A 23312-nucleotide genomic window follows, 5' to 3' on the forward strand; every position below is an offset into this window, starting at 1 on the left:
CAAGATTTGTCCATCCTCAAGCAGCAAACAACAAACACACTACTGTCCGTGTCTAACAGCAGCTAGTTTGCAAAGTAATTATTAAACAGTGCTAAAACTGAGTAACTAGTCAAAGTACTATATTTTTAGCCACTAACTGTGTACAAATACAAAACAATAACTATTTTACTTCAAAATGTTTTTGACAAATCCCGTCCAGATGTAAAATGTAAAACAAAGGAGGACTTCAGCATGCAAATCCTTTATCCTAAGCTAACTCAGCAGCTTCACTTACAAAATGAACCCCATTCATTTAAAAAAATAATCAGCATCTTTTTAGTGTGAATATGTTTAAAAGTGTCTTTCTCGTGATAAAAGGAACAATGTAAGAGTGTAAACATCTTTTCTCCCCAATTTAGTCATTTCATTTAATTTTGTCAAATTAAAATGTAATATGTTTCTCCCCATCACACATCATTATTACCATCATCAACAATCTTAGCTGATGTGCATAAATGAGAGTTTCTAGCATTCTTTAGTCACTAACAATCTTGTAATCACTCTAAAGCTTGATTGACAAGGGCGGCACAGGGGATAGAGGGACCCTGCCAAGCGCATTTCTTTTTAACACAGATTGCACATGACACAGCTGGGATTTAAATTAAAACATTTGCTATTTGGGATCACCTGTATGATGATGTTTATACTGATGATCCCAAATAGCAAATGTTTTAATTTAAATCCCAGCTGTGTCATGTGCAATCTGTGTTAAAAAAAAATGCGCTTGGCAGGGTCCCTCTATCCCCTGTGCCGACCTTGTCAATCAAGCTTTAGAGTGATTACAAGATTATACAATACAATACAATATGCAAACTGCATTGTTTCTTTTATTAAAAAAAGGTAAGCAAGACAGCCCAGCTAATGAAGGGCCACAAAGCTGGGCAGTGGTGAGTGGGGTTCAGCTCTGAAGTAAAATAGGGTCCTCCAGCTCGTGAAAAGGTGCCAAGCTTTTAATTCAGAAAGTATTCAAGGTAGTTGGTGCTAGTAGTCTCACAGTTAGTAAAATGAAGATCAGCTGAGTGCATTATAAACACACATGACCGAAAGCTCTCAGCACTCAGCTGATCTACATTTAAGTAATTGTGAGGTTACTGGGACCAACTACCTCAACTTGAATTAGTTCAGTCACTGTATAGGAAGTGCAATTTAGTGTTTGCATAACTGGCAAAAGAACTCCTCCTCTTCGGGTGGGTTCCCTACACAAGACTGGTGGAACCACTTGTCACATCCATCGCAGGCAATCTGAATAAGGTAAAAATAAAAAAAATTTAATACAATATCAGATCGTATACAGTGGATGTAAAAGTTTGGACACCCCTAATAATTTTCATGATTTTCCTTTATAAATCACTGGTTGTTCAGCAATTTCAGTTAAATATATCATATTTTAGAAATTCAGAGGCACAGTTTTAGCCCGAAGTGACAGGCAAAGAAAAATCTTAGATAAGCAGAAGTAAAGGATGGTGAGAACAGTCATAGTCACAAGGAGAGGCTGTATGGGAGGGTAATGCAGAAGAAGCCTTTTCTGAGCACATGCCACAAACAGAGTCGCTTCAGGTATGCTAAAGCACATTTGGATGAGCAGCTTCATTTTGGAATGAGGTTCTGTGGACTGATGAAGCTAAAATTGAGTTATTTGGAGGGCGGTTATTTATGCATGTTGGAAAAAGAACACAGCATTCCAACACAAACACTTTACAGCTCACTACAGTAAAATCTGGTGGTGGTTCATCATGCTGTGGGGCGGTTTGATCATCCCAGGTACTGGGAATCTTGTTAAAGTTGAGAGTCTCATGGATTCCAGTCAATATCAGCAGATTCTTGAGAACAATGTTGAAGAATCAGTGAGAAAGTTGAAGTTGAAGCACCAGGGCTGGATACTTCAACAAGACAACGACCCTAAACACTAAACTCTGCTCAAAATCTACTAGAGCAGATCATCTCAGTCAAATATTATTGAAAATCTGTGGTGTGATTTAAAGCGGGCTGTTCATGATCAGAAAACCTGACTGAACTGGAGATGTTTAGTAAAAAGAAGCAAGACTTTTATTGGAAGCTATAAGTGTTTGGAGGCTGTTATTTCTGCAAAAGGAGGATGTAATAAAAATAGTGATGTAATTTTTCTGTTGGGCCCCAAATTTATTCACCTGCCAAATTTTGAATTATTGCACTTTCTGTAAATCCTGTAATCCTCATTTCACTTCTCAAATATTACTGTGTTTGTCTGCTATATTATTTATTTAACTGAAATTGCTGATTTAAACAACCAATGATTTATAAAGGAAAGTTATGAAAATGATCAGGGGTGCCAAACTTTTTCATACCTCTGTAGGTACATTTTATCAGTGTTCTCATCATATTTTAGCAATAAAAGTCTGTGACAGCCAAATAACTCAAAATATATAGTATAACTTAATGACTTCAAAATGTTTTAAAACAGAACTTCAGTTGTACCCATTTAGAAGGCAAATCAGTTTCCACAGCATGATGGGAAGTGGTTTCCCCACAGAATCTGCAGACATCAGACAAATCTTCTACAAAACAGAACAGATCATATTTGCATGCAGATCACTGAAACACTGTAAGCAATCATTTTTATCATAAGTACACTATGTGGGGAAATACAAATAGTCAAATCGTTGGTCTGGATGGGCAAATCCCAATTAACTAAGACGAGTACAGCCCTACCATATTTAGACAAAGGACACAGAAATCTTTATGCGATAGTCAGCAATAAAATCATAAATAACACAAATAGAAATAATACAGTCTTATTCAAACATTTGAGCATCACTGGCAACACAATTGTGCCTAAATATTTGCACAAGATGCATGCATATCACATATAACATACACATATAATTCCACATTAATTGCGTATAATAATGTGTTCTGATAATGAAGTCACCTTAACCATACTATAAATAGCAGCACAGAGACATAAACTGTTTAGAATTTACAGCATGTGACTGTTTTACAGTTACCGGATTCCTGCAGGAGTTTCACTTCAATTTCCTTTCAGATTTTTCGGACTGCATCTTCTGTGTTTAGAAATGGGAAATGCTCGCCTTCAAGCATGCCTTCTGCAAACTGAAAAAAAAAACACATTTGAGTAACCTATTGTTTAATATTGGTATAGGAACATTCTATAAATTAAATAAATACGTTTATGTATTTACAGTTACTATTTGCTATTTGTATACTATTTGTGTGATGAAAAATGAAAGTGTTTAATGAATAAAAATCATGTTTAAAAATGTGTAAACTCTTATGTTCGTAAATTGTATTACACACAACAATGAAAAAAAATAGAAAGCAGTATAAGAGATTCACTTTATTGAATTACTGTCCTACAGTAAAAAAAACAGTTGGGTCTTGTTTTTTAAGTTTAAACTAAAGTTATGATTCAAAAATTGTGTTTCTTGTGTCTTTAAATCAACTAATTCACTAACATTTTGGATCTGTCACATGTACATAATGAGTGCTTACCTTGCAAACAAAAACACCACATGATGTACTGTCCCTCTGTAGTGGATGTGGCACAGTTCCACATGTCCACCTTGATACATTGCAGCCTTTACTCCTCATAAAGGCTCTGTAAAGCATGCAACATTAAAGCATTACTGTACTTCTTAGATAATGGTAAAGTGATTACATGCAGATTGTTGCATAGCCAGGGTTTCTGGGGCTTTTAGTACTACAGGGCTAACAATAAGTAACACTCAATTTTAATAGCATTACCACTTAAAAACATTTATGAAAAGGTAACAAGCCTAATAAACACCTTTAATGTATGGAGTATTATTTAATGTGTGAAGTATTGCCCTGTTCAGAAAATTTACCATTATATATTAACACATGCTTTATGTACATGAATGTGCTGTAAAATATTTGTTTTGTAATTTGTTACCTTGTTGTTTCCAAGCATTTCGTCACGTTGGTCTTTGATTCTCCGAGAGGATCCAAAAATACACTTCTTTTTTCGGATGGATAAATTACCTAAAACATTGAAACTTTACAGTAGTCATAAACTAATTTCAAGAGTAATGTTTTGGCAGAGGCATGTCTATTGGTGGACTGAGAATGAGCACATACCATCCAAACAAGTCAACGTTAAAACAAAGTCTTTGTGTTTATCAAAAAGTAAAAGGTTTATGTAAAGTACAATATGTTATGATTCAAAATCAATTCCAGGTCATATAGACATCCTTCAGAGGCATGCTTACAGATACTCACAGCAAGAGTCCAGTGATGATGGTCATTTATGACACCAAGAAGGATTCCATATAGGCTTGGATCAAACTAAAAGCAAGAATTAAAATATTGATTAATAAACAAATATTTGTCTAAATTCAAAACAATTTAAAACATGATACAATCTAATTAAATGTAATCACTTGCATTCAACATGGAATTAAGTTATTATACCTTTCTCAGAATGTTACAAGATCCTTGCCAAAGATTCGTCATGGCAAAACTGTCGATCAAGTAGGCTTTGCTCTCATGTGACTTATTATATTTGCTGACTAGAGTGTGAATATATGCATTTATAACCTTCAGACACAAAGAGACCTCATGTTAGTAACACAGTCAGATCTTAAGTGTAGGTTACAGATTGTTAAAGTAGGACATAAAGGTTATGTGATGTTGATCTTGTGTAATCAATAACCATGGAATGTTTTACTAACAAGAATTAATTACCAGCAATACTATCTAATACTAAGAATTTGTTTGTAGTCTGTGTGTAAAAGTGGCGAAAGTAACAGATTTTTACCCAAATAAAAGTGTGTAATTTTCTTAGAAATACTGATAAAGATCATTACAATTTACTTACACAGAGAAGAAAACACATATTAAATAAAACTCTAAAGCAAAACAAACACTGATAATGATAGTACTTTACCTCACTCTCTAATTCTCTATGGGGTGCAAGATGTGCAAAGTCCATAGTAAACAGTTTAAATGGGCCAATTTTGGACATCAGAACAGCGGCATTTTTTACAGTCCAAAGTGATTCAATGCCTGTAAAAAGTGTAAAAAAGAAAACAAAAATGAACACAATTCACACAAATTCATAAAGAATTAGATACATCACTCATTTTTTTAGCAAAGCAATGGCATCTTGCAACAAAGTAGGTCATACAAACATATATAAATATATATGATTTAAAACAGAACCTACTTTTGTCAAGCTCACTGTGATGGGCCTCAGGAGCTGTTCTTTCAACTGTTAAAAAAATAAGATAAAATGTTATGCTTGCAACAACATATAGTGCTTTACTCTTTTGTGTGTGTGTGTTGTGCTCCCATCTGCTAAGACAGGCAATCATGTGCTCCCATTTACTGGGAAAGGAAGTGCGCTGATTTCATTATGCTGGGACAGAGGGTGCTCTGAATTCATTGTGCTAGGACAGAGGGTGCTCTGAATTCATTGTGCTGGGACAGAGGGTGCTCTGAATTCATTATGCTGGGACAGAGGGTGCTCTGAATTCATCATGGTGGGACAGAGGGTGCTCTGAATTCATTGTGCTAGGACAGAGGGTGCTCTGAATTCATTGTGCTGGGACAGAGGGTGCTCTGAATTCATTATGCTGGGACAGAGGGTGCTCTGAATTCATCATGGTGGGACAGAGGGTGCTCTGAATTCATCATGGTGGGACAGAGGGTGCTCTGAATTCATCATGGTGGGACAGAGGGTGCTCTGAATTCATCATGGTGGGACAGAGGGTGCTCTGAATTCATTGTGCTGGGACAGAGGGTGCTCTGAATTCATTGTGCTGGGACAGAGGGTGCTCTGAATTCATCATGGTGGGACAGAGGGTGCTCTGAATTCATCATGGTGGGACAGAGGGTGCTCTGAATTTATCATGGTGGGACAGAGGGTGCTCTGAATTCATTGTGCTGGGACAGAGGGTGCTCTGAATTCATTGTGCTGGGACAGAGGGTGCTCTGAATTCATTTTGCTGGGACAGAGGGTGCTCTGAATTCATCATGGTGGGACAGAGGGTGCTCTGAATTCATCATGGTGGGACAGAGGGTGCTCTGAATTCATCATGGTGGGACAGAGGGTGCTCTGAATTCATTGTGCTGGGACAGAGGGTGCTCTGAATTCATCGTGCTGGGACAGAGGGTGCTCTGAATTCATCATGGTGGGACAGAGGGTGCTCTGAATTCATCATGGTGGGACAGAGGGTGCTCTGAATTCATCATGGTGGGACAGAGGGTGCTCTGAATTCATCATGGTGGGACAGAGGGTGCTCTGAATTCATCATGGTGGGACAGAGGGTGCTCTGAATTCATCATGGTGGGACAGAGGGTGCTCTGAATTCATCATGGTGGGACAGAGGGTGCTCTGAATTCATCGTGCTGGGACAGAGGGTGCTCTGAATTCATTGTGCTGGGACAGAGGGTGCTCTGAATTCATTGTGCTGGGACAGAGGGTGCTCTGAATTCATTGTGCTGGGACAGAGGGTGCTCTGAATTCATTGTGCTGGGACAGAGGGTGCTCTGAATTCATTGTGCTGGGACAGAGGGTGCTCTGAATTCATTGTGCTGGGACAGAGGGTGCTCTGAATTCATTGTGCTGGGACAGAGGGTGCTCTGAATTCATTGTGCTGGGACAGAGGGTGCTCTGAATTCATTGTGTTGGGACAGAGGGTGCTCTGAATTCCATCTGCTGGGACACGGGGTGCTGTACTTCCATCTGCTGGGACACGGGGTGCTGTTCTTCCATCTGCTGGGACACGGGGTGCTGTTCTTCCATCTGCTGGGACACGGGGTGCTGTTCTTCCATCTGCTGGGACACGGGGTGCTGTACTTCCATCTGCTGGGACACGGGGTGCTATACTTCCATCTGCTGGGACACGGGGTGCTGTACTTCCATCTGCTGGGACACGGGGTGCTGTTCTTCCATCTGCTGGGACACGGGGTGCTGTACTTCCATCTGCTGGGACACGGGGTGCTGTTCTTCCATCTGCTGGGACACATGTAGAATGTGTATCACCACTCCCACAAATGGCTTCAACTGAGATTAATTTTAGCAAAATCAAAAAACATTTTAAATCTGAGTTCAACTGTAATACATAAAAAAACACTGACAAAGAATATTCATACATAATTTCTGAAACTTCTCTGAACGTTACTATTCCTAAACACATGTTGCTCACTGTACATATTTTTATTACATATTATTTCAACATGAAATCCATATATCCTACTTGTTTTACCTGTTTCAAGGGTTACCGTGCAAGCTTTCTCAATCTTTTCACCTGGCTGAACAGCACTTTTTCCTAGAAACAAACAGTATTTACACATTTATTGTAATTATATATTTATGACTCAAACACACACACAACTTTCAGTGATATAAAAAAGTAGAAACGATTTCGAACAGTGTATAAAGAGCTTTGTGGAGTGGGTTTCCTTGGCAGAATAGCTCCATCCATGCCTAACATCACCAAACACAATGCAGGCAACCAGATACTTTTGTCAATATAGTGTGTGTATATGTATATATCCTACTTGTTTCATGGATTACAATGCAGTCTATCTCTGCAGCTGGCTGATCAGCACTTTTTCCTAGAAACAAACCATGTTTACTTCATTGAAATTATATATTTATTTCTCTCTCTCTGTCTCTCTCTCACACACACACACACACAAACACACAAAACACATACCACATCTGTAGTTGTTTCCAAATCTTGTTTTTCTAGCTTGACTCTGTATCTTTTTGCGCTGTTTTGGTAATTTGCGTAGTTTTTGCTTTGCAGTCTCTTGTGTTGTGCTGATGAGTGGCAGGCTGTTTTCTTTTGGGATATAACTTTTCAAGTTGTCTGCCAAACTATGTACAACTGCAGCAGCGTCACTCAATGCTTTTGTATCTCTGCAGAGGTATGAAACATCCTGAAGAATCTTCAGCTTTTCTCGCAGGAATTGCTGAGCACTGTTAACACAGGCATTGCTTGGATTATTTTCAGTACACCTCGGGTATGTCTTTTGAATGGAGTGTTCCTTGGTGGAAAATAAAGAGATACAATCTGTGTCTTCATCCACTGCATTCTCTGCTTGGCCATTCTGGGTTTCACTTAACACAGCATCCACATCTAATGTCACATATGGACTGTTTGTGTACTTGGAACTCAACATGGTCCATGTATATTCTGAATTATTAAAAATGGCAAACAGATGTTTGCAGGGCAGAAATGTTAACTGGAAGGAGGGACACTCACAAGATGGAAATCTCTGGTCATCTCCCAGATCCACACAATACCACTGAGCTGACTGCTCACTCTTAATCTGAAAGCATCCTTTCCCAAGGTTACGCATTTGTTCTTTTCCATACCAAGAAGCTGCTTCAATAGCTTTAAGACAGTGTTTGACAAAATCTTTGGGACGGTTCCTCAAAAAATCAGGGACATAACTGCTGTATGCTTTATAATCACTGGTATAGGAATAGTTGAGTTTTGCATAAGACAGGAGATGTTCTGGAACAAAATCACATACAACTGTTTCAGCCAATGAGGAAACTGTTCCGGTATTTGAAAGCTTCAAAAGCTCTTCAGTGAGTTGTTCATGGCTTCAATGCCATTGTTTGTTGTTACAGATACGCTGAATCCATGTGGAGCAAATGCTCTACACCATCTCTGTGAAAAGAAACATAGTGAAAAATATTAAAACCTACATAATAAAACAAAACAATACAAATTTAATTAACACTAACAAACTAATGTACAAACCCTGACACTAGACCTAGACAAACTTAAGAGTCTAACATTAAACCACTGAAGAAAAGGACACTTCAAAACTGTTTTTACCATTACCTCTTGTATGCTAAGCCATCTTCTCTCAACATACTGTCTTACTGAATCATTCGTCTTATAAAGACAACTGTCTCTCAACTTCTGAACCTCCCTAGCGCAGCCTTCCTCACTACAGGCAGTTGCCACACTACGGAGGTAGCCAAGTAGTTCGCTTCGCTCATGAGCTGACAGATTGTTCTTGCCTGGAATAGCACAATTTCAAATTGACTGACAAATTCTTTACTCAAACCATATTAATTTAAATGTATATGTCCTTCATGACTTCAAGAAATGAAAAATATATATATATATATAAAAAAAATAAAAATTTAAATCTTACCTTCTCTTGTCCACCGTATCCAGGCTTGTTCCCGATGGAAAGCACAAATGTATTTCTGTGCCTGGGGGAATACCAACTGAAGTGCCTTCAATTCTTGTTCACAGTAATCTACCATAAAGTATTTTGGTTTCCATTCCATATTCCAATTTGTTTAAATTTTGAGGGCCTCGGAGATGGCTTCAGTGGTTTCACTTTCACATATAAATTCTGCAACTGGTTTATATCCCACATTTGTTCGCACAACTACCAAAAAAAGTGGTAATGCGTACTTGCTTGTCTTGTATGTAGCATCTAGAAGGACCATTTCCCCATAACGCTGCAGAAGTCTTTGCTGCTCTTTATTCTGATGTATAAACAGGAAGGTATTTTGCTTTGTAGGATCAGGTTCTGGATTTTCAGAGTCACATGTTTCTTCAGAGGATTGAAGAAATGGAAATCCTGTTTCCATTTTCTCTCCTAAAAGACTGGCGTCATGTTCAAAAGACTGAGTGTTGCAAACATCGGCTTCTTGTTCTTTTTTTACAGAGTCATCTTCCACTTCAGTGCATTTTCTAAAAAAAAAATGTGCATCTGGGTCTTCCAGCTTCCACGATGAAATTTTCTTCTCCAAATTGACCTGATCCAGACCTGAGTATTTTCCAGCAACTAAAGCCAAATGTACATGGTTTTGAATAGAATGATTGGATGGATAATATGCCTGGTCATGCACTTGAGGCGGGATAACATCTGCAGTGCAGAGTTCATTTTTCACATATTGTTTTAGAACCTTTTTGAGAAAAGGTACTGTTGTGATACCCAGGGAAACGTACTCGTGTATTTTTTCACGCACAGCAGGATGTATATTTCTTGAAAAGGCGCTTTCAATTGAGACATTGTGGTTCTCATGTGCATTTTTCAGAGGAAGGCTCATGTGGATCATTTTTGACGTATTTAGTTTTTCCTGTTTTTTCAATGATGCTCCAAGTTGATCCAAAGCCATTTGTTTTCTGGCTCTGCTGGCCCCCTCTGGCACAGTAAAGTCATTGTATCTGCAACAAGACAAATCATTATTTTAGATATCTATAAAATTCCACAAAATAAATGGACAAATAAACAAACTTTCTAAAGTTGACTTGTCAATGTATAGGTGTGTAAGAGTGTGTGTCCTGAGTGATAGCTGTGGAGTAAGGGTTTTAAACTTACATTTTGCACTGGTTGCACCGGTGTGCCTAACTTGTTTTCTTAGGTGCACAAGCACAAAAGATAGAGACTGGGACTGAGACTGGATACCTTTAGGTGCACTTCAAAATTTATTTGTACAGAGACCTCTGGGGACCAATTCCACTCACAAGGAGTTAAAAAGAAGTAGTCCGAAGAGTATTTCACAGACACAAGCATTTATAGACAAACCTCACATCAAGGTCACGGAGGAAGGCACCCTAGACAGTTCCCCAAAAACTGATTCTGGCTGGTCTTGATCAGAAGTTGTCTGTCCCAAATCGTTTCTGTCTTAACACACACAGTAGTATCCAATTTTCTTTGCATTGTCTAACAACGGCCTTATCCTCAGGCGTAGGCGCTAACTGACAGATCTTAAAGGTAACGGACAGTTAAAACAGAGAAGTATTTTAGAGAACTCAGTAAGTTTGTGTCTACTGTCTCAGCTGCCTTCCTCCGCTCTGCCCATAAATTGTCAACACCTTTAGCTGACCTCTAGGTGAGTGGGGCAAGCTCTATGTCAAGTTATGTTGCCTACCATAGTATCACACCTTTATTCATAATGCATTTGATTATCTTCATTAGCTTGTTTAGTTTTGGGATTCTAGTAAGAAACTATTAGGCACACTGTATGAAGCTTTAAAGCACATTTCCAAGGTGCATATAGTATATTTTATTAAGCTGATTATTATTACCCTTTTTAGGTGGCACAATGACATCTAACTAAACTGCTACTAGACCCTCTTCGGCCTTATTCTCCCTTTCCTGGTCTTTTGTGTTCATCAGATGCATAATATAAACTGGGTTTTTTTTTTTAGCATCCCGTTTTTCGAACATTGCAGAAATTAATCTTACAATTAATGCTTAAATACATGGTATGCAACAACATCCACAGGTCACCAAGATAGCAACAAAAACAGCAACAGACATCATCAGTGACATTCAGATTCTTCCACTGGCCAAACAAGTTCACAATCTAGTTTTCAAGAGGGTTTTCATGTATTACATTGGACAGTGTTCTCAGCCCTTCTTGCGCACGTGTTACCGACCCATCTGGGGCGATATTATTAGGGGTGAATGTGCAACAACTATCTCTGAACATCCGCAGACCCCTCCCCTTTTTCTGCCAAAACCGTATCCAATACCATCCTATTTTGCACTGCCATTAGTAGGACCTAATCAATCCCTAAGGCCTTCAACCGCATCCATGGTAATGTTAGTCAGCCTTAGCACATTATACTGTACAAAGTAAATTCGATTCACATTTTTGTTTGGGAATAGGGCTGCAATAATTGGAATGTTTTTGAATCCTGCTGCTACCTGGTCTGCTAGTTTATATTAGTTAGGAAGTCCCTTACAATGCTTATGGCATCTATATTCATGAGTGAATTTTGCGACAGACCAAATAAGAATGTCATTGTGCTCCTTTTAACATAATTCAGTTCTATTCCCCCAAATTTCTTCATACATTTTGGTTGTCGTCTGAAGCGGTATACTTCTCTGCTGGGCCTAGAGCCTGGTTGGTGTTCATGAGTGGTCAATGGATTACAACTGGTCAATAAACATGTAATACAAATTGCCCCCACTTAAGTAACCAAAATCACACCCAAAACAAGCAAGGTACTCCAGCTACCCCATCTCAGAATAGGACTATTGTTGATACTTACCAATTCCAGCGAAGACTAATATGTCCTACTTCCTGTAAAAGCAAAAAAACAATTAAACTAAACCTTCCTTGTTATATCTGAGGTCAAGCGGAACCACCCTTGACTCCTTCTGATTTATTCACTTCAAGACATTGACTTTCAGATAAAATAGTAGAGTAAATAATGCCAGCCAAAAAAATGATAATACATCAAAGGAAAATTAAACCATACAGTTGTCCAGAAGACATATTCGTCTGCTTCTTTCTTCGTACTACTCTGCTCACTCTTCTCTGAGCTGCGCTTCCCATTTGTCCCTCTGCTTTTCTCAACTCCTTCTCTTCCCTTCCTGGAACTCTTCAGACCCATCGTTCATTCATTATATATTTTTATTTATTATCATTGTAGGGTAATTTACCACAGCATGTAAAATAAAACTATATGAAAAAATAATGTGAAAAATCCCAGAACATGAAAAGATGACCATTGAGTCAGTGAAGTTTAGAATTTAAAATATTAAAGTTTATTGGAAAAAAAGTTTCAGCATTACAGATATATAAAAGTTAACATAAATTAATATATACATTAGGAAAGAGTAAAAGTATATCATATGTCAACACATAGTGTAATTAAATCTTAATAGGTCAACACGTTCACAACCCAGAGAGAGAGAGAGAACGAGAGAGAGAAAGTAAGAGACTGAGGACCCTTGGGGTCTCCTCCCTTCACCCAACACATACTTCATTCAAGCAGTTATACATTTATGCCAATGACATGTAAATCAAGAGAATTCAATGCAATTGGATAGAATCTATCAATATAATTACATCAGCAGAGTCCAGTTAACAGCTTGTTGTCCAGTACCAGTGCCTGTCTGAGCAACAAGTTCTTATCATGGTGTTGTTCAGCTGTGTCCTTCATGAACACAGCAAACAGTCCTTGTGTTCCAAACAATCTTTAAGTGTCCTAAAGTCTGTGAGAAGATGAAACGGAGGAAAAGAGTGGATGGAAAGATCTTCTGGCCTGTATACGACTTTACGCCGTGTAGAACAGGGATGCGCTGGCTATCTGAGGAGAGGTTCCTAGCACTTCACTCAGATAGCTTGTTGTCTCCTAGTTCATATGCACTGGTCCCAGAACAGCAGTAATGCTTCTCTGCCACTCAGGGTCACGTTCACCTCACAGCTCCCATTGTATAAGCACAAACTAGTTTTAAATGCCATGAAAACTTCATGCTGTTTTCCAGATCTCTACATACTAAGATCCACCATTGACAGTGTCACTAAATATATTACCTTGGCATATGGCGGTATGATAAACTCAGTTTTAAACCACACACAAATAAACCAGTCAGTAAATGCGGACAGAAGCTGGATTATTTTTATAGACCTGTTTATTCTGAACTGTCCCCTTCCATCTACCTTTTGCTAGAACCCCAGCCCTCTCTAGTTTCTTCTGGGCCATTTCCTGTTCTGCTTTAGCCCTTCTCCACTGATTCCATATTAAAGTGGCCAACTTAACACCTTATGTCTGGCTTGTACCCTCATTCCTCCAGAATTAAGCTAAGTCTTGCCCTCAATTCTCCCTTCCCATTTTTGGTTGCTCTGTCCTGCTAACCATCCCATAACCCCTTTAATAAATTTTCGTGGACACCCACGTACATGCTTTATTCTCCTGTTTTCCTCTGTCAACAGTTTATCTTTCAGGTCACAAACCTTCTTTTACACCTTCTTACCTGTTTGTCCAGCTGACGCAATGACCATCACATGAATAATCTGACTCTCTAATGTTACATATTCTTTTTCATTTTCCCAACCATCATCACTGCTCTCCCTGTTAAATTCTCCCTCCATTGTTGTCACAATTGTATACTTTTTTTTAAAAGTAAAACACAATACTGGTTACCACTTACTCACTCTGTCGTGCTTTACTTGGTTATATTGTTTTGGTGAACTGATTTAGGCACTAAAATTTCAAAGTAACAATGGTCTGTTTATTATGCCCAAAAACTCAAACAGGAAATGTCCTCAAAAATGGTAAAGTTTAAAGTTTCAAATAAAATAAAAAAGTGAAAAATACACTTAAAGGCAGTAAAAAAAAAAATCATAAAATTGCAAAAATGGAATTAAAAATGTAAAACAATGAACTCGACTCCCCACCGGACTCGCGGGCTGGACTAGTTTTGTCTACTTATGATACTACAGAGTTCACCCCCCGCAGTGGGGCTACCAAACACTTCCTCTCTTTCAAACTCAGCTCTCAGAACTTAGGTCATCCACAGCTGTCTAAGAGACTGCAACTCCTTCAAACTACGCACATTCCCTGATCAGACTCACACTCGCACACAGTCTTTTTGGTACGGAAGTCGTCAACTACACACTATGTGAGCAAGCAGAAGCACATTCAAGCAATGCTCCTGAGATAATTTCTCTTCTTATCCTAGTCAGTATTTACAGGTCTCTTTTTCTCCTCGTCAATATTTACAGGACAATATGTACATTACACGGTATTGTGTCAAGAACCCTCCTAGGTGAACTAGAGAATTTCCTGCGTGTCTTTTTGCTGACAGAGAGTTAGATACTTCTGATCTCTGATCAGCCGGGCAAGCCGTACCTATTTTACTCTCTGGTAGCCGTCACCTGACGGAGATAAGTATCTCTAATCTCACTAGATTCATTTTCTCTCTCAAAAAAAAAAAACAAGACATAGGATCGCTCTATATTCCTTATAGAACTTCTGTATTTACGGTGCCGTTACTTCTCAGAAGCTGCAAAACCTAACTAGACTGACGTGGTCACACCCACAGCAAATTGTGGTCCCTGACCACTCTTATTTCCTTTATTCCTTATTCTTTGCTATCCATACATTTAAGCTCATCTTTATTTAAAACTAGACATGTCAAGTCATGTTGCCTTCCATAGGTTCACACCTTTATTCAAAATGCATTTGATTATCTTTAGTCCCTTGTTTAGTATTGGGATTATAGTAAGAAGCTTTAGAGCACACTAAATAAAGCTTTAAAGCATCTTTCCATGGTACATAAAATATATTTCTTTAAGCTGATTATTATTTTTGATTATAGAAAAATACTTTAAGGTATTTTTTCACAGCACCCACATTAAACACAGCGGATTTTCACTTTTTTTTTTTATTCCTGTCCATATATGCAATATTGACTCATAAATGATTGTTAGTCAATCTGGTCAACAAGAAGCACAATCCGTGCCTGGGCATGCTTGCATTGTTGCATAGTAGTAGGTTTCTATGATATCCCAGGTGGTTGTTGGGTATTGCTACAGTGTCACCAGATGTGTGCTATGGTATCCTAGCATCCATGGGCAGTTGTTATATCTCAGGTGGTTGCTAAATGGTTGCTAGGCTATTGGTTGCTAATGTTGCTAAGTAGTTATAATGGTCTCCCAGGTGGTTGCTAACATATTAAAGTCAGGCATGTGTGTGATGTGGAGCTTGTTTGTGTGTTTGAAAAGCCAACTTAAAAAGTGACTGTATAAATAAAAGAATATCCCAAAAACATACCTTGTTATGTGGCGAACAAAAAGTTCTGCTGGACAGTTCTTCTTCTTTGTTGTCTGAATCTGTAGTCGTTTCCGTTTGCCTGTATAGGCATGCTCTTCTCCTGTACAAAGCTGTACCAAAACAAAAACAAATTATGTAACAGACATGATTTGAAATGGCCACCATAATACTGGCATCTACTCATATAAGTCACTTGTTTAACAATTACCATTTTAACAATAAATCAGATATACACTGTAAATTATCAAAAGTGAGGACATAAACAATTATGATAATTGTCTAAGTCAAAGCAAAAAAAACAGAGATGAGTAAAATAACTTACTTCTTCAGATGTCTTTCGATTTCTTCCTTTGCCATGTTGACAGGAGTAAATCAAGCGATTTGTCACTATTAATGGCACATTGTTTGAAAAATCCTCCACCTGCCAAAGAATTCTATGTGGAGATTTTTCCTTTTTTTCCCTGTCATTGGACCTGGAAATATGAGAGACAAAATGTTTTTACTTTTAAGTCCTGACATTTCTGTGCAAAAGTTTAAGCAAGCACAATTACTAATTTGCAAACAAATTTTACATTTCATAAAATGTAAGGTATCTATACAAGCTAAACTACCTAGATAAATCAGTGTTTGTTTTTATTTACCCTTGAGAAATATATTCTTAAAAAGACTGATAAACTGGTAACTTTAAATATTGAGGTGGTGCAAGTTTTGAAAAGCAATAGTTTTTAAATGTTTAATGAAAGGAAACAATATAATGAAAAGTTGTGTCATCTATGATGCACACTTATAGAACATGTAATAATGATTAACAGGTCATTCCTTACAACTGCCATTTTTGTTTTTCACTTTAGCCATACAGAATGTTAGAAATTAGATTTACAACTACACCTTTGCTCAGTTCTAATGTCAGCTCAGACAATCATAAAGAGTAATGTTGAATGATATTTATGATATTTATATTGGAAAATTAAAAACAACGCAATGCACAACACAACTAAATTCTTACCAGATATTGAAAGAGGTCATGGTTGCCCGCTTATGGCACTCCAAAACAGTTTCCAGCTCTTGTTCTGTTGACACAAATCCTGCGATGTGAGTGTCGGTTTTTGTGAGAACCGTAAAACAGGCCGGAAGCCAGTCTGCACAATCAAAAAACAAATAATAAATTTTATTGAAGAGAATGTTGAACATGACCAACAAATTCTACAATTCACGATACAAAAATCACCAACACACCCAAAAGAGCTAATGATCTAAATTTACTGTTTTGTACATCATGCAAATAGATGTCATTAAGATTCAAATAAAAGAAACAACAAAGAAGCAACAAACAGTAAAATCAACTGATTACTGGGACATTCATTAAATCATTCAAGTGTGCAATGCAATAATGTGGGTCACCAGAAAGAGAACAAAAAAATATTGCAGGGATTAAATCCTTACCTAAATCAACACTGCCTTGCTCAGCCATCATGTAACTGCCTAATATAAGAGGAAAATGTTAAAGGTAAATAAGAAAGTCGTGGAAAAAAAATACAAAAATAACACACATATATGACCACACCATTCTAATTTGTAAATATCTGAAAATAAATTTCATTTCACTAAAATCACTCATATAGCAACCTTTTTAAAAAACTGCAGCAAATTCATACACACTATATTGCCAAACATATCCACTCCCCTGCATTTTGCTTAGTGATCTAACATTTGGATGCTGCTACCATGGAACCCCATTGCCAGGTATTTGGATACCAGATTTATATAAATCAGATTAAACTGCACTGACATGAAATACCCGCCACAACATCCAGGTATTTGGATACCAGATTTATATAAATCAGATTAAACTGCACTGACATGAAATACCCGCCACAACATCCAGGTATTTGGATACCAGATTTATATAAATCAGATTAAACTGCATTGACATGAAATACCTGCCACAACATCCAGGTATTTGGATACCAGGTATATATAAATCAGATTAAACTGCACTGACATGAAATACCCGCCACAACATCCAGGTGTTTGGATACCAGATATACATAAATCACATTAAACTGATATAAACCGATTTATCCAGATATATTTTGAATATTTTCTAGCGTTTCGTGCACGTTTTATTCCACCAAAAGGGTTTTATAGAGTCAATACTGTACCTTAAGTTCCTTAAACAGATTAAACTGATATAAATCGATTTATCCAGATATATTTTTAATATTTTTTATCGTTTTGTGCACGTTTTATTCCACAAAAAGGGTTTTATAGAGTTAATACTGTACCTGAAGTTCCTTTCGACTGGCTTTTTGATTTGCGCGGGTCTCTCTCTGCGCAGGCTCCTTGACTTTTTTAAGCCCCTCCCCTAACGACGAAATCCCTCCCAAAACCACACCCCTTAAAGACGTCATGCATGAAATCCCTGGTTTTTAGTGAGAGCCGGTATGGTGAGGATGGGGGACCCAAGCGTAAAAAACCTAAAGGAAATACTTTCCATAGTGAGACAGGGCTCGTACAAGGTATTTATCAGTTTGGTGAATGAGGGGGAATCGTTTGCGGGTTGGAGTCCGATCCAATTGACGAGACAGGTGCATAAAGAATTGGGTGAAGTAGTACGTGCTAGTAAGACAAGGGCTGGTGCACTACTGGTAGAGTGTGTAGATGAACAGCAACAATTGAGAGCGGTAAAGATAACTAAGTTCGGAGGGCAGAATGTGAAATGTGTGGTTGGCCGATATAAGGAGCTGATTAGAGGAGTTATAACGGGGATCCCAGTGGGTGATTCGATGGAAGAATTGATTGCAAGTGTACGGCATGTCAAAGTAAAAGAGGCAAAGCGCCTGAAGATGAAAAGGGATGGTGTGTTAAGTGACAGCTTATCGGTACTACTAACTTTTGACAAACTTAGGCTCCCACCAAAGGTCTTTATAGGTTTCATGAGTTTCGATGTTAGACAGTATATCCCTCCTCCATTGAGGTGCTTTAAATGTCAACGGTATGGGCATGTAGCGGCCGTATGTAAAGGGAAAAAGAGATGCAGCAAGTGCGGAGGTGAACATAGCTATGGGGAATGTGAAGACGGAGCAGCTCAGAAATGCTGTAATTGTGGGGGCAATCATAGCGCAGCATATGGAGGTTGTGAGGTGTTTAAGCGAATGAGAGAAGTTCAGAGAATTAAAGTGGAACAAGGACTGTCTTATGCGGAGGCAGTAAGGCGAGTTCCCAAACCTGTGCATACGACGAGGAGTGATGCCAATAGACAGGAGGTGGGGTGCACGTCATGTAATAAACTGCAAGACGATTCCCTTATAGTTAGGAAGTTGGACTTTGTGCTATTTATGACTGATGTTATTAATGGTACTGCTCAGTATAAGAGTAGGACAGACAGAATAAAGATAATTGTCAAGTCTGCTAAAAAGTTTTTGAATATTGATGGCCTAGAATGGGAAACTGTTGTAGAAGCACTGAAGGAGCCTGCTGGTAGTGAAGTGAACTCATCTCAATCACTGTTATCATGCTTAGACGAATTGGATGCATATTGATGGTGCTGCATATCCTTCAATGGAATGCAAGGAGTTTGATTGCTAATGGTCAGGAATTTAAGAGATATGTCGAGCAACTTGAGGTTAGGCCTAACATTATATGTATTCAAGAATCATGGCTGATCCCCAAGCTAGATTTTGTCATAAAAGGATTTATCCATGTAAGACGGGACAGGGGTTTAGGCAAGGGTGGAGGGGTTATCACTTTTATTGAGAGTAGTCTTCAGTTTCGTGAGGTAAGTAAAGGGGAAGATCTGGAATATGTCATTGTTGAAATCTGGAATAAAGAAGGGAAAGTGTCAATAGTAAACTTTTATAACCCCTGTAGGCGGCTGGAGTTAGGGTCACTCGAAGCAATTGGTAAGGAAATTTCAGGAAAAGCAATTTGGTGTGGTGATTTTAATGCACATAGTACCTTGTGGGGTGATAAACGTGATGTTAATGGTGATGTGGTGGAAGATTTTATGGATGAGGAAGGACTGGTTTGCCTAAATGATGGCTCATCCACAAGGATTGATGTCTCTAGAGGAACAGAATCAGCGATAGATTTAACTATGGTGTCGAGGAACCTAGCTGACAAGTGTGAGTGGGTGATTTTAAATGACAATGTAATTGGAAGTGACCACTTCCCCATTAGGATCCAGGTAGGGGTGGAGCCACAAAAAGAGGGGTCACTGGAGGGGGCAGATGGTTGCTTGAAAAAGCGGATTGGGACAAATATACAAAGTTGAGTGATGAACTTCTATCATTGGTGAAAGGAAATGAGAGTGTAGAAGAGTTGTGTGGGGAAATTAACTCATGTATATTGACTGCTGCAGGGGGAGCCATTCCTAAGTCAGAACCTAGGGCATTAAACAGGATAGTGCCATGGTGGACAAAAGAATGTCAGGAGGCAGTTAAAGAGAGGAACAAGCTGTTTAGAAGGTTAAAAAGGTGCCATAACTTTCAGTACTTGATTGAGTATAAAAAAGCACAAGCATTAGTGAGAAGAACAGTGAGAAAGGCAAAGAAGGAGTACTGGAGAAATTTTTGTGACTCTGTTGGGCGTACAACCCCCATAGATAGAGTATGGAACTCGATAAAAAAAATGAAAGGCATTCAACGGAGTAATGAATATCCTTTGATCATGGATGGGGAGGAAGTGGCAGTTACCAATCTAGACAAGGCAGAAGTCATTGCTAGAACTTTAGCTAAAGTGCATAGCTCTGATAATCTGAGGCAGGAGGAGAAGGAAGGTAGAGAGGATACAATTTTACGATATGATGGTTTGAATATCAGTGATGATCAAGAGGAAGGACAGATGGATGCTTTGTTTACCTTAACAGAACTGAACAGGGTGTTAAGAAAGGTGAAGAAGTCTACTCCCGGGATGGACACAATATGCTATGACATGTTAATTAAGTTGAGCGACAAGGGAAAAGAAAAGCTCTTGCTTCTTTTCAATAGAATATGGGTGGATGGTATCATTCCAAGGGGATGGACGGAATCTTTAATAGTGCCCATTAGGAAGCATGGGAAGGACCCCCATAACCCAAGTAGTTACCGGCCAATAGCCTTAACCTCCCAGGTTGGGAAACCATGGAAAAGATGATTAATGATAGGATGACTTACTGGGTGGAGACTGGGGGATTTCTACAAAGCTATCAGTGTGGGTTTAGGAGGGGGAGAGGCACAATGGATCCAGTTGTGTGCTTGGAAGATGTCATTAGGAAAGCACAAATAAACAAGGAGGCAGTGGTTGTAGTGTTCTTTGACATTGAGAAAGCATACGATATGCTTTGGACAAGAGGTTTGCTTATAAAGTTGCAGCAATTGGGGCTGAGGGGCAGGATGCTCCGATGGGTGAAAGCATTCCTGACAGAAAGGCGATTGAGAGTCAGAATAAATGGGGAAGTAAGCTCCAGCTATGTGGCAGATAATGGCACTCCTCAGGGGAGCATAATTAGCCCCCTATTGTTTGACATCATGATTGATCAGATATTCAAAAACGTGCAAGGACCTGATGGAGTGGCATTGTTTGCTGATGACGGAGCCATGTGGAAGAAGGGGAGGAATGTTAATTTTGTCATGAAGAAAATGCAGGAAGCTGTAAATGACGTCCATCTATGGGCAATGCAATGGGGATTTAGGATCTCAGTTGAAAAGACAAAAGTGATGGTCTTTTCAACTGGAAGTGTAAGTCCTGAACTAAAAATCTACCTTTCAGGAAGTGAGCTGGAAAGAGTTGAGGTTTTTAAGTACTTGGGGGTTTGGTTTGACAAGAAGTTGTCTTGGGCCTTCCATACCCAGAAGATGGTGGACAAGTGTAAAAAGGTTCTAAATGTGATGAGATGTCTGTGTGGGGTAGAATGGGGGGCTTCAAGGGAAGCACTGAGAGCGATTTATACTGGCTTAATGAGGTCAGTATTTGACTATGGATGCTTAGTTTATGGGTCAGCTTCTAAGTCAATGCTGCACAAGCTGGATGTGGTGCAAAACCAAGCCATGAGAATATGCTGTGGAGCAGTAAAAACCTCTCCAGTAAATGCATTACAGGTAGAGGTGGGGGAGATGCCTTTACAGTTACGAAGGGAGCAGCTTGCCCTGGTGTATTGGGTTAACCTCAGGGGTCATGATGAGAGTCATATTGCACAGCCAGTCCTTTCTCAGTGTCAAGAGCGATTGCATGCGGGAGGAAAAAGTTTTGGGTGGACTGTCAAGGACAGGGTTGAGAGTATGGGGTTAAGCGGCTTTGATATTTCCCCTACAGTATCATACCCAACAGTTCCCCCTTGGATGATGGAAGAACTAAGAGTGGACTTTGGACTGCTTGAAGAAAGACGAGAGGGTGAAGTTAACAAATGGAGAGTGAATGAGTATATGACAGAACATTACAGTGAGAGCATGGTGTTGTATACTGATGCCTCAAAGGGTACAGATAAGAGGGTGGGAGTGGCACATGTGGTACCCGAACTGGGGTTAGCCTTATATAAGAGATTGACGAACGACCTAGCTGTATATACAGCTGAACTGGTGGCCATATGGTTTGCTCTGATCTGGATAGAGGGTAATGACATAAGACAAAAGCAAGTTGTCATAGCCTCTGACTCTAGTTCGGCCCTTGAAAGTATTAAATTCATGAACTCTACTTCCAGAAAAGATATTCTTTTTGAAGTTCTCCAGCTGGCTAGTACATTGCTTAAGGCAGGCTTAAGATTATCCTTGTTATGGGTCCCTGCCCACATAGGGGTTGAGGGAAATGAGTTGGCAGATAAATATGCCAAAAAAGCAGCAGGCAAGGACCATATAGATGCTGACATAAAATATAGCAAGGCAGAGGTCAAGAGCATCATTAAATCCAGAATTAATTGTAAATGGCAGCAGCTCTGGGAGAGTGGGCCCTCTGGGAGGCATCTTTTTAATATTCAGCCTCAAGTCAGTAAAATTGTTGGAGCTGGGGGTACAAGACGAGAGGAAGTGGTATTGGCCAGACTGAGGGTGGGGCACAGTAGACTGAACAGCACTCTTGTTAGAATGAACAGGCATGCTGATGGTACCTGTGAATATTGTATGGAAAGCCCAGAAACTGTAGAGCATGTCCTAATTCACTGTAGGAAATTCCAGCAAGAGAGACAGACTCTAATTGAACAAGTAGAGGCCAATGACACAGCATTCAGTCTAAAAAATATTTTACAAAGAAGTAATGGAAAGATTTTATATTTTTTATTTAATTTTCTGAAAGAGACAGGTCTAATTAGACGCATTTAATTTCTTAGAAGAGGCAGCTACTGTTCCACACTCCAGTCAAGCGGTGGCGGTAATACACCAAAGTCGTTGTCAACCGCCATTCACAAGGAAAAGAAGAAGAAGAAGAAGCTCGTTCTCCAACACTAACTCCACCCCTAAGGTAGCCAGTCCCTACACTTCAGCGAACGGTTGGTGTTACAGCCTGGAAGCTAGCAAGCAGGCCTGGATCAGTTAAACCTCAGCTGCTACACAGCCTAAAAAGCCTCAGCATGTCTTATAAAAGCTCAGTGACCAAAGAAGAAATATAACCAGTGAATATTGGCAGTGAGTTCGAAAGACTACAGGACCAACCCAGAACTGCTACTTTTCTCCTGAACAGGTAAACTTACTGGCTAGCTAATTTAATCAGGTAATTTATCACAACTAGGTCAGCTTACTAGGAACTGGTATTTAAATTAATTAAAAAAAATAAGTGTTCACATTCATA

The 23312-nt window shown here is 39.0% G+C and overlaps 1 protein-coding gene across 5 annotated transcripts; it reads right to left on the bottom strand.

The window, feature by feature from the left end:
* Positions 1–781: 781 nt before the first annotated feature.
* On the bottom strand, positions 782–17899 carry LOC111189631 (uncharacterized). Of its 5 annotated transcripts, none has more exons than XM_049474243.1 (9): positions 17001–17549; positions 16564–16696; positions 15880–16030; positions 15558–15667; positions 9181–10208; positions 8862–9043; positions 7719–8684; positions 7561–7617; positions 7243–7328 (listed from the first exon to the last, which is right to left on the bottom strand). In XM_049474243.1, the coding sequence occupies exons 1-5, from the start codon at positions 17029–17031 to the stop codon at positions 9332–9334; spliced, it is 1302 nt and encodes a 433-aa protein (XP_049330200.1). In that variant the 5' UTR covers positions 17032–17549; the 3' UTR covers positions 7243–7328; positions 7561–7617; positions 7719–8684; positions 8862–9043; positions 9181–9331. The 5 variants fall into 5 exon arrangements, 4 of the variants coding, with proteins under 4 accessions (XP_049330202.1, XP_049330200.1, XP_049330201.1 ...); XM_049474244.1 differs by lacking the exon at positions 7243–7328 and adding an exon at positions 17843–17899 and having other exon boundaries at positions 7459–7617; positions 17001–17039; XM_049474245.1 differs by lacking the exons at positions 7243–7328; positions 7561–7617; positions 7719–8684; positions 8862–9043; positions 9181–10208 and adding exons at positions 782–1281; positions 2494–2573; positions 3024–3129; positions 3529–3634 and having other exon boundaries at positions 17001–17541.
* Between the last annotated feature and the right edge of the window lie 5413 nt (positions 17900–23312).

This window comes from Astyanax mexicanus, chromosome 2 (genome assembly GCF_023375975.1).
Source record: "Astyanax mexicanus isolate ESR-SI-001 chromosome 2, AstMex3_surface, whole genome shotgun sequence".
Lineage (NCBI taxonomy): Eukaryota > Metazoa > Chordata > Actinopteri > Characiformes > Acestrorhamphidae > Astyanax > Astyanax mexicanus.

Excerpts from the sequence above, each read along its gene's own strand:
- LOC111189631 (XM_049474243.1), bottom strand. The coding sequence starts at position 17,031 with ATGATGGCTGAGCAAGGCAGTGTTGATTTAG. Across the intron at positions 15,668-15,879 it reads ATCGAAAGACATCTGAAGAA|CTTTGTACAGGAGAAGAGCA; the intron begins GTAAGTTATTTT and ends GTTTTGGTACAG. Across the intron at positions 10,209-15,557 it reads TTTGTTCGCCACATAACAAG|ATACAATGACTTTACTGTGC; the intron begins GTATGTTTTTGG and ends GTCTTGTTGCAG.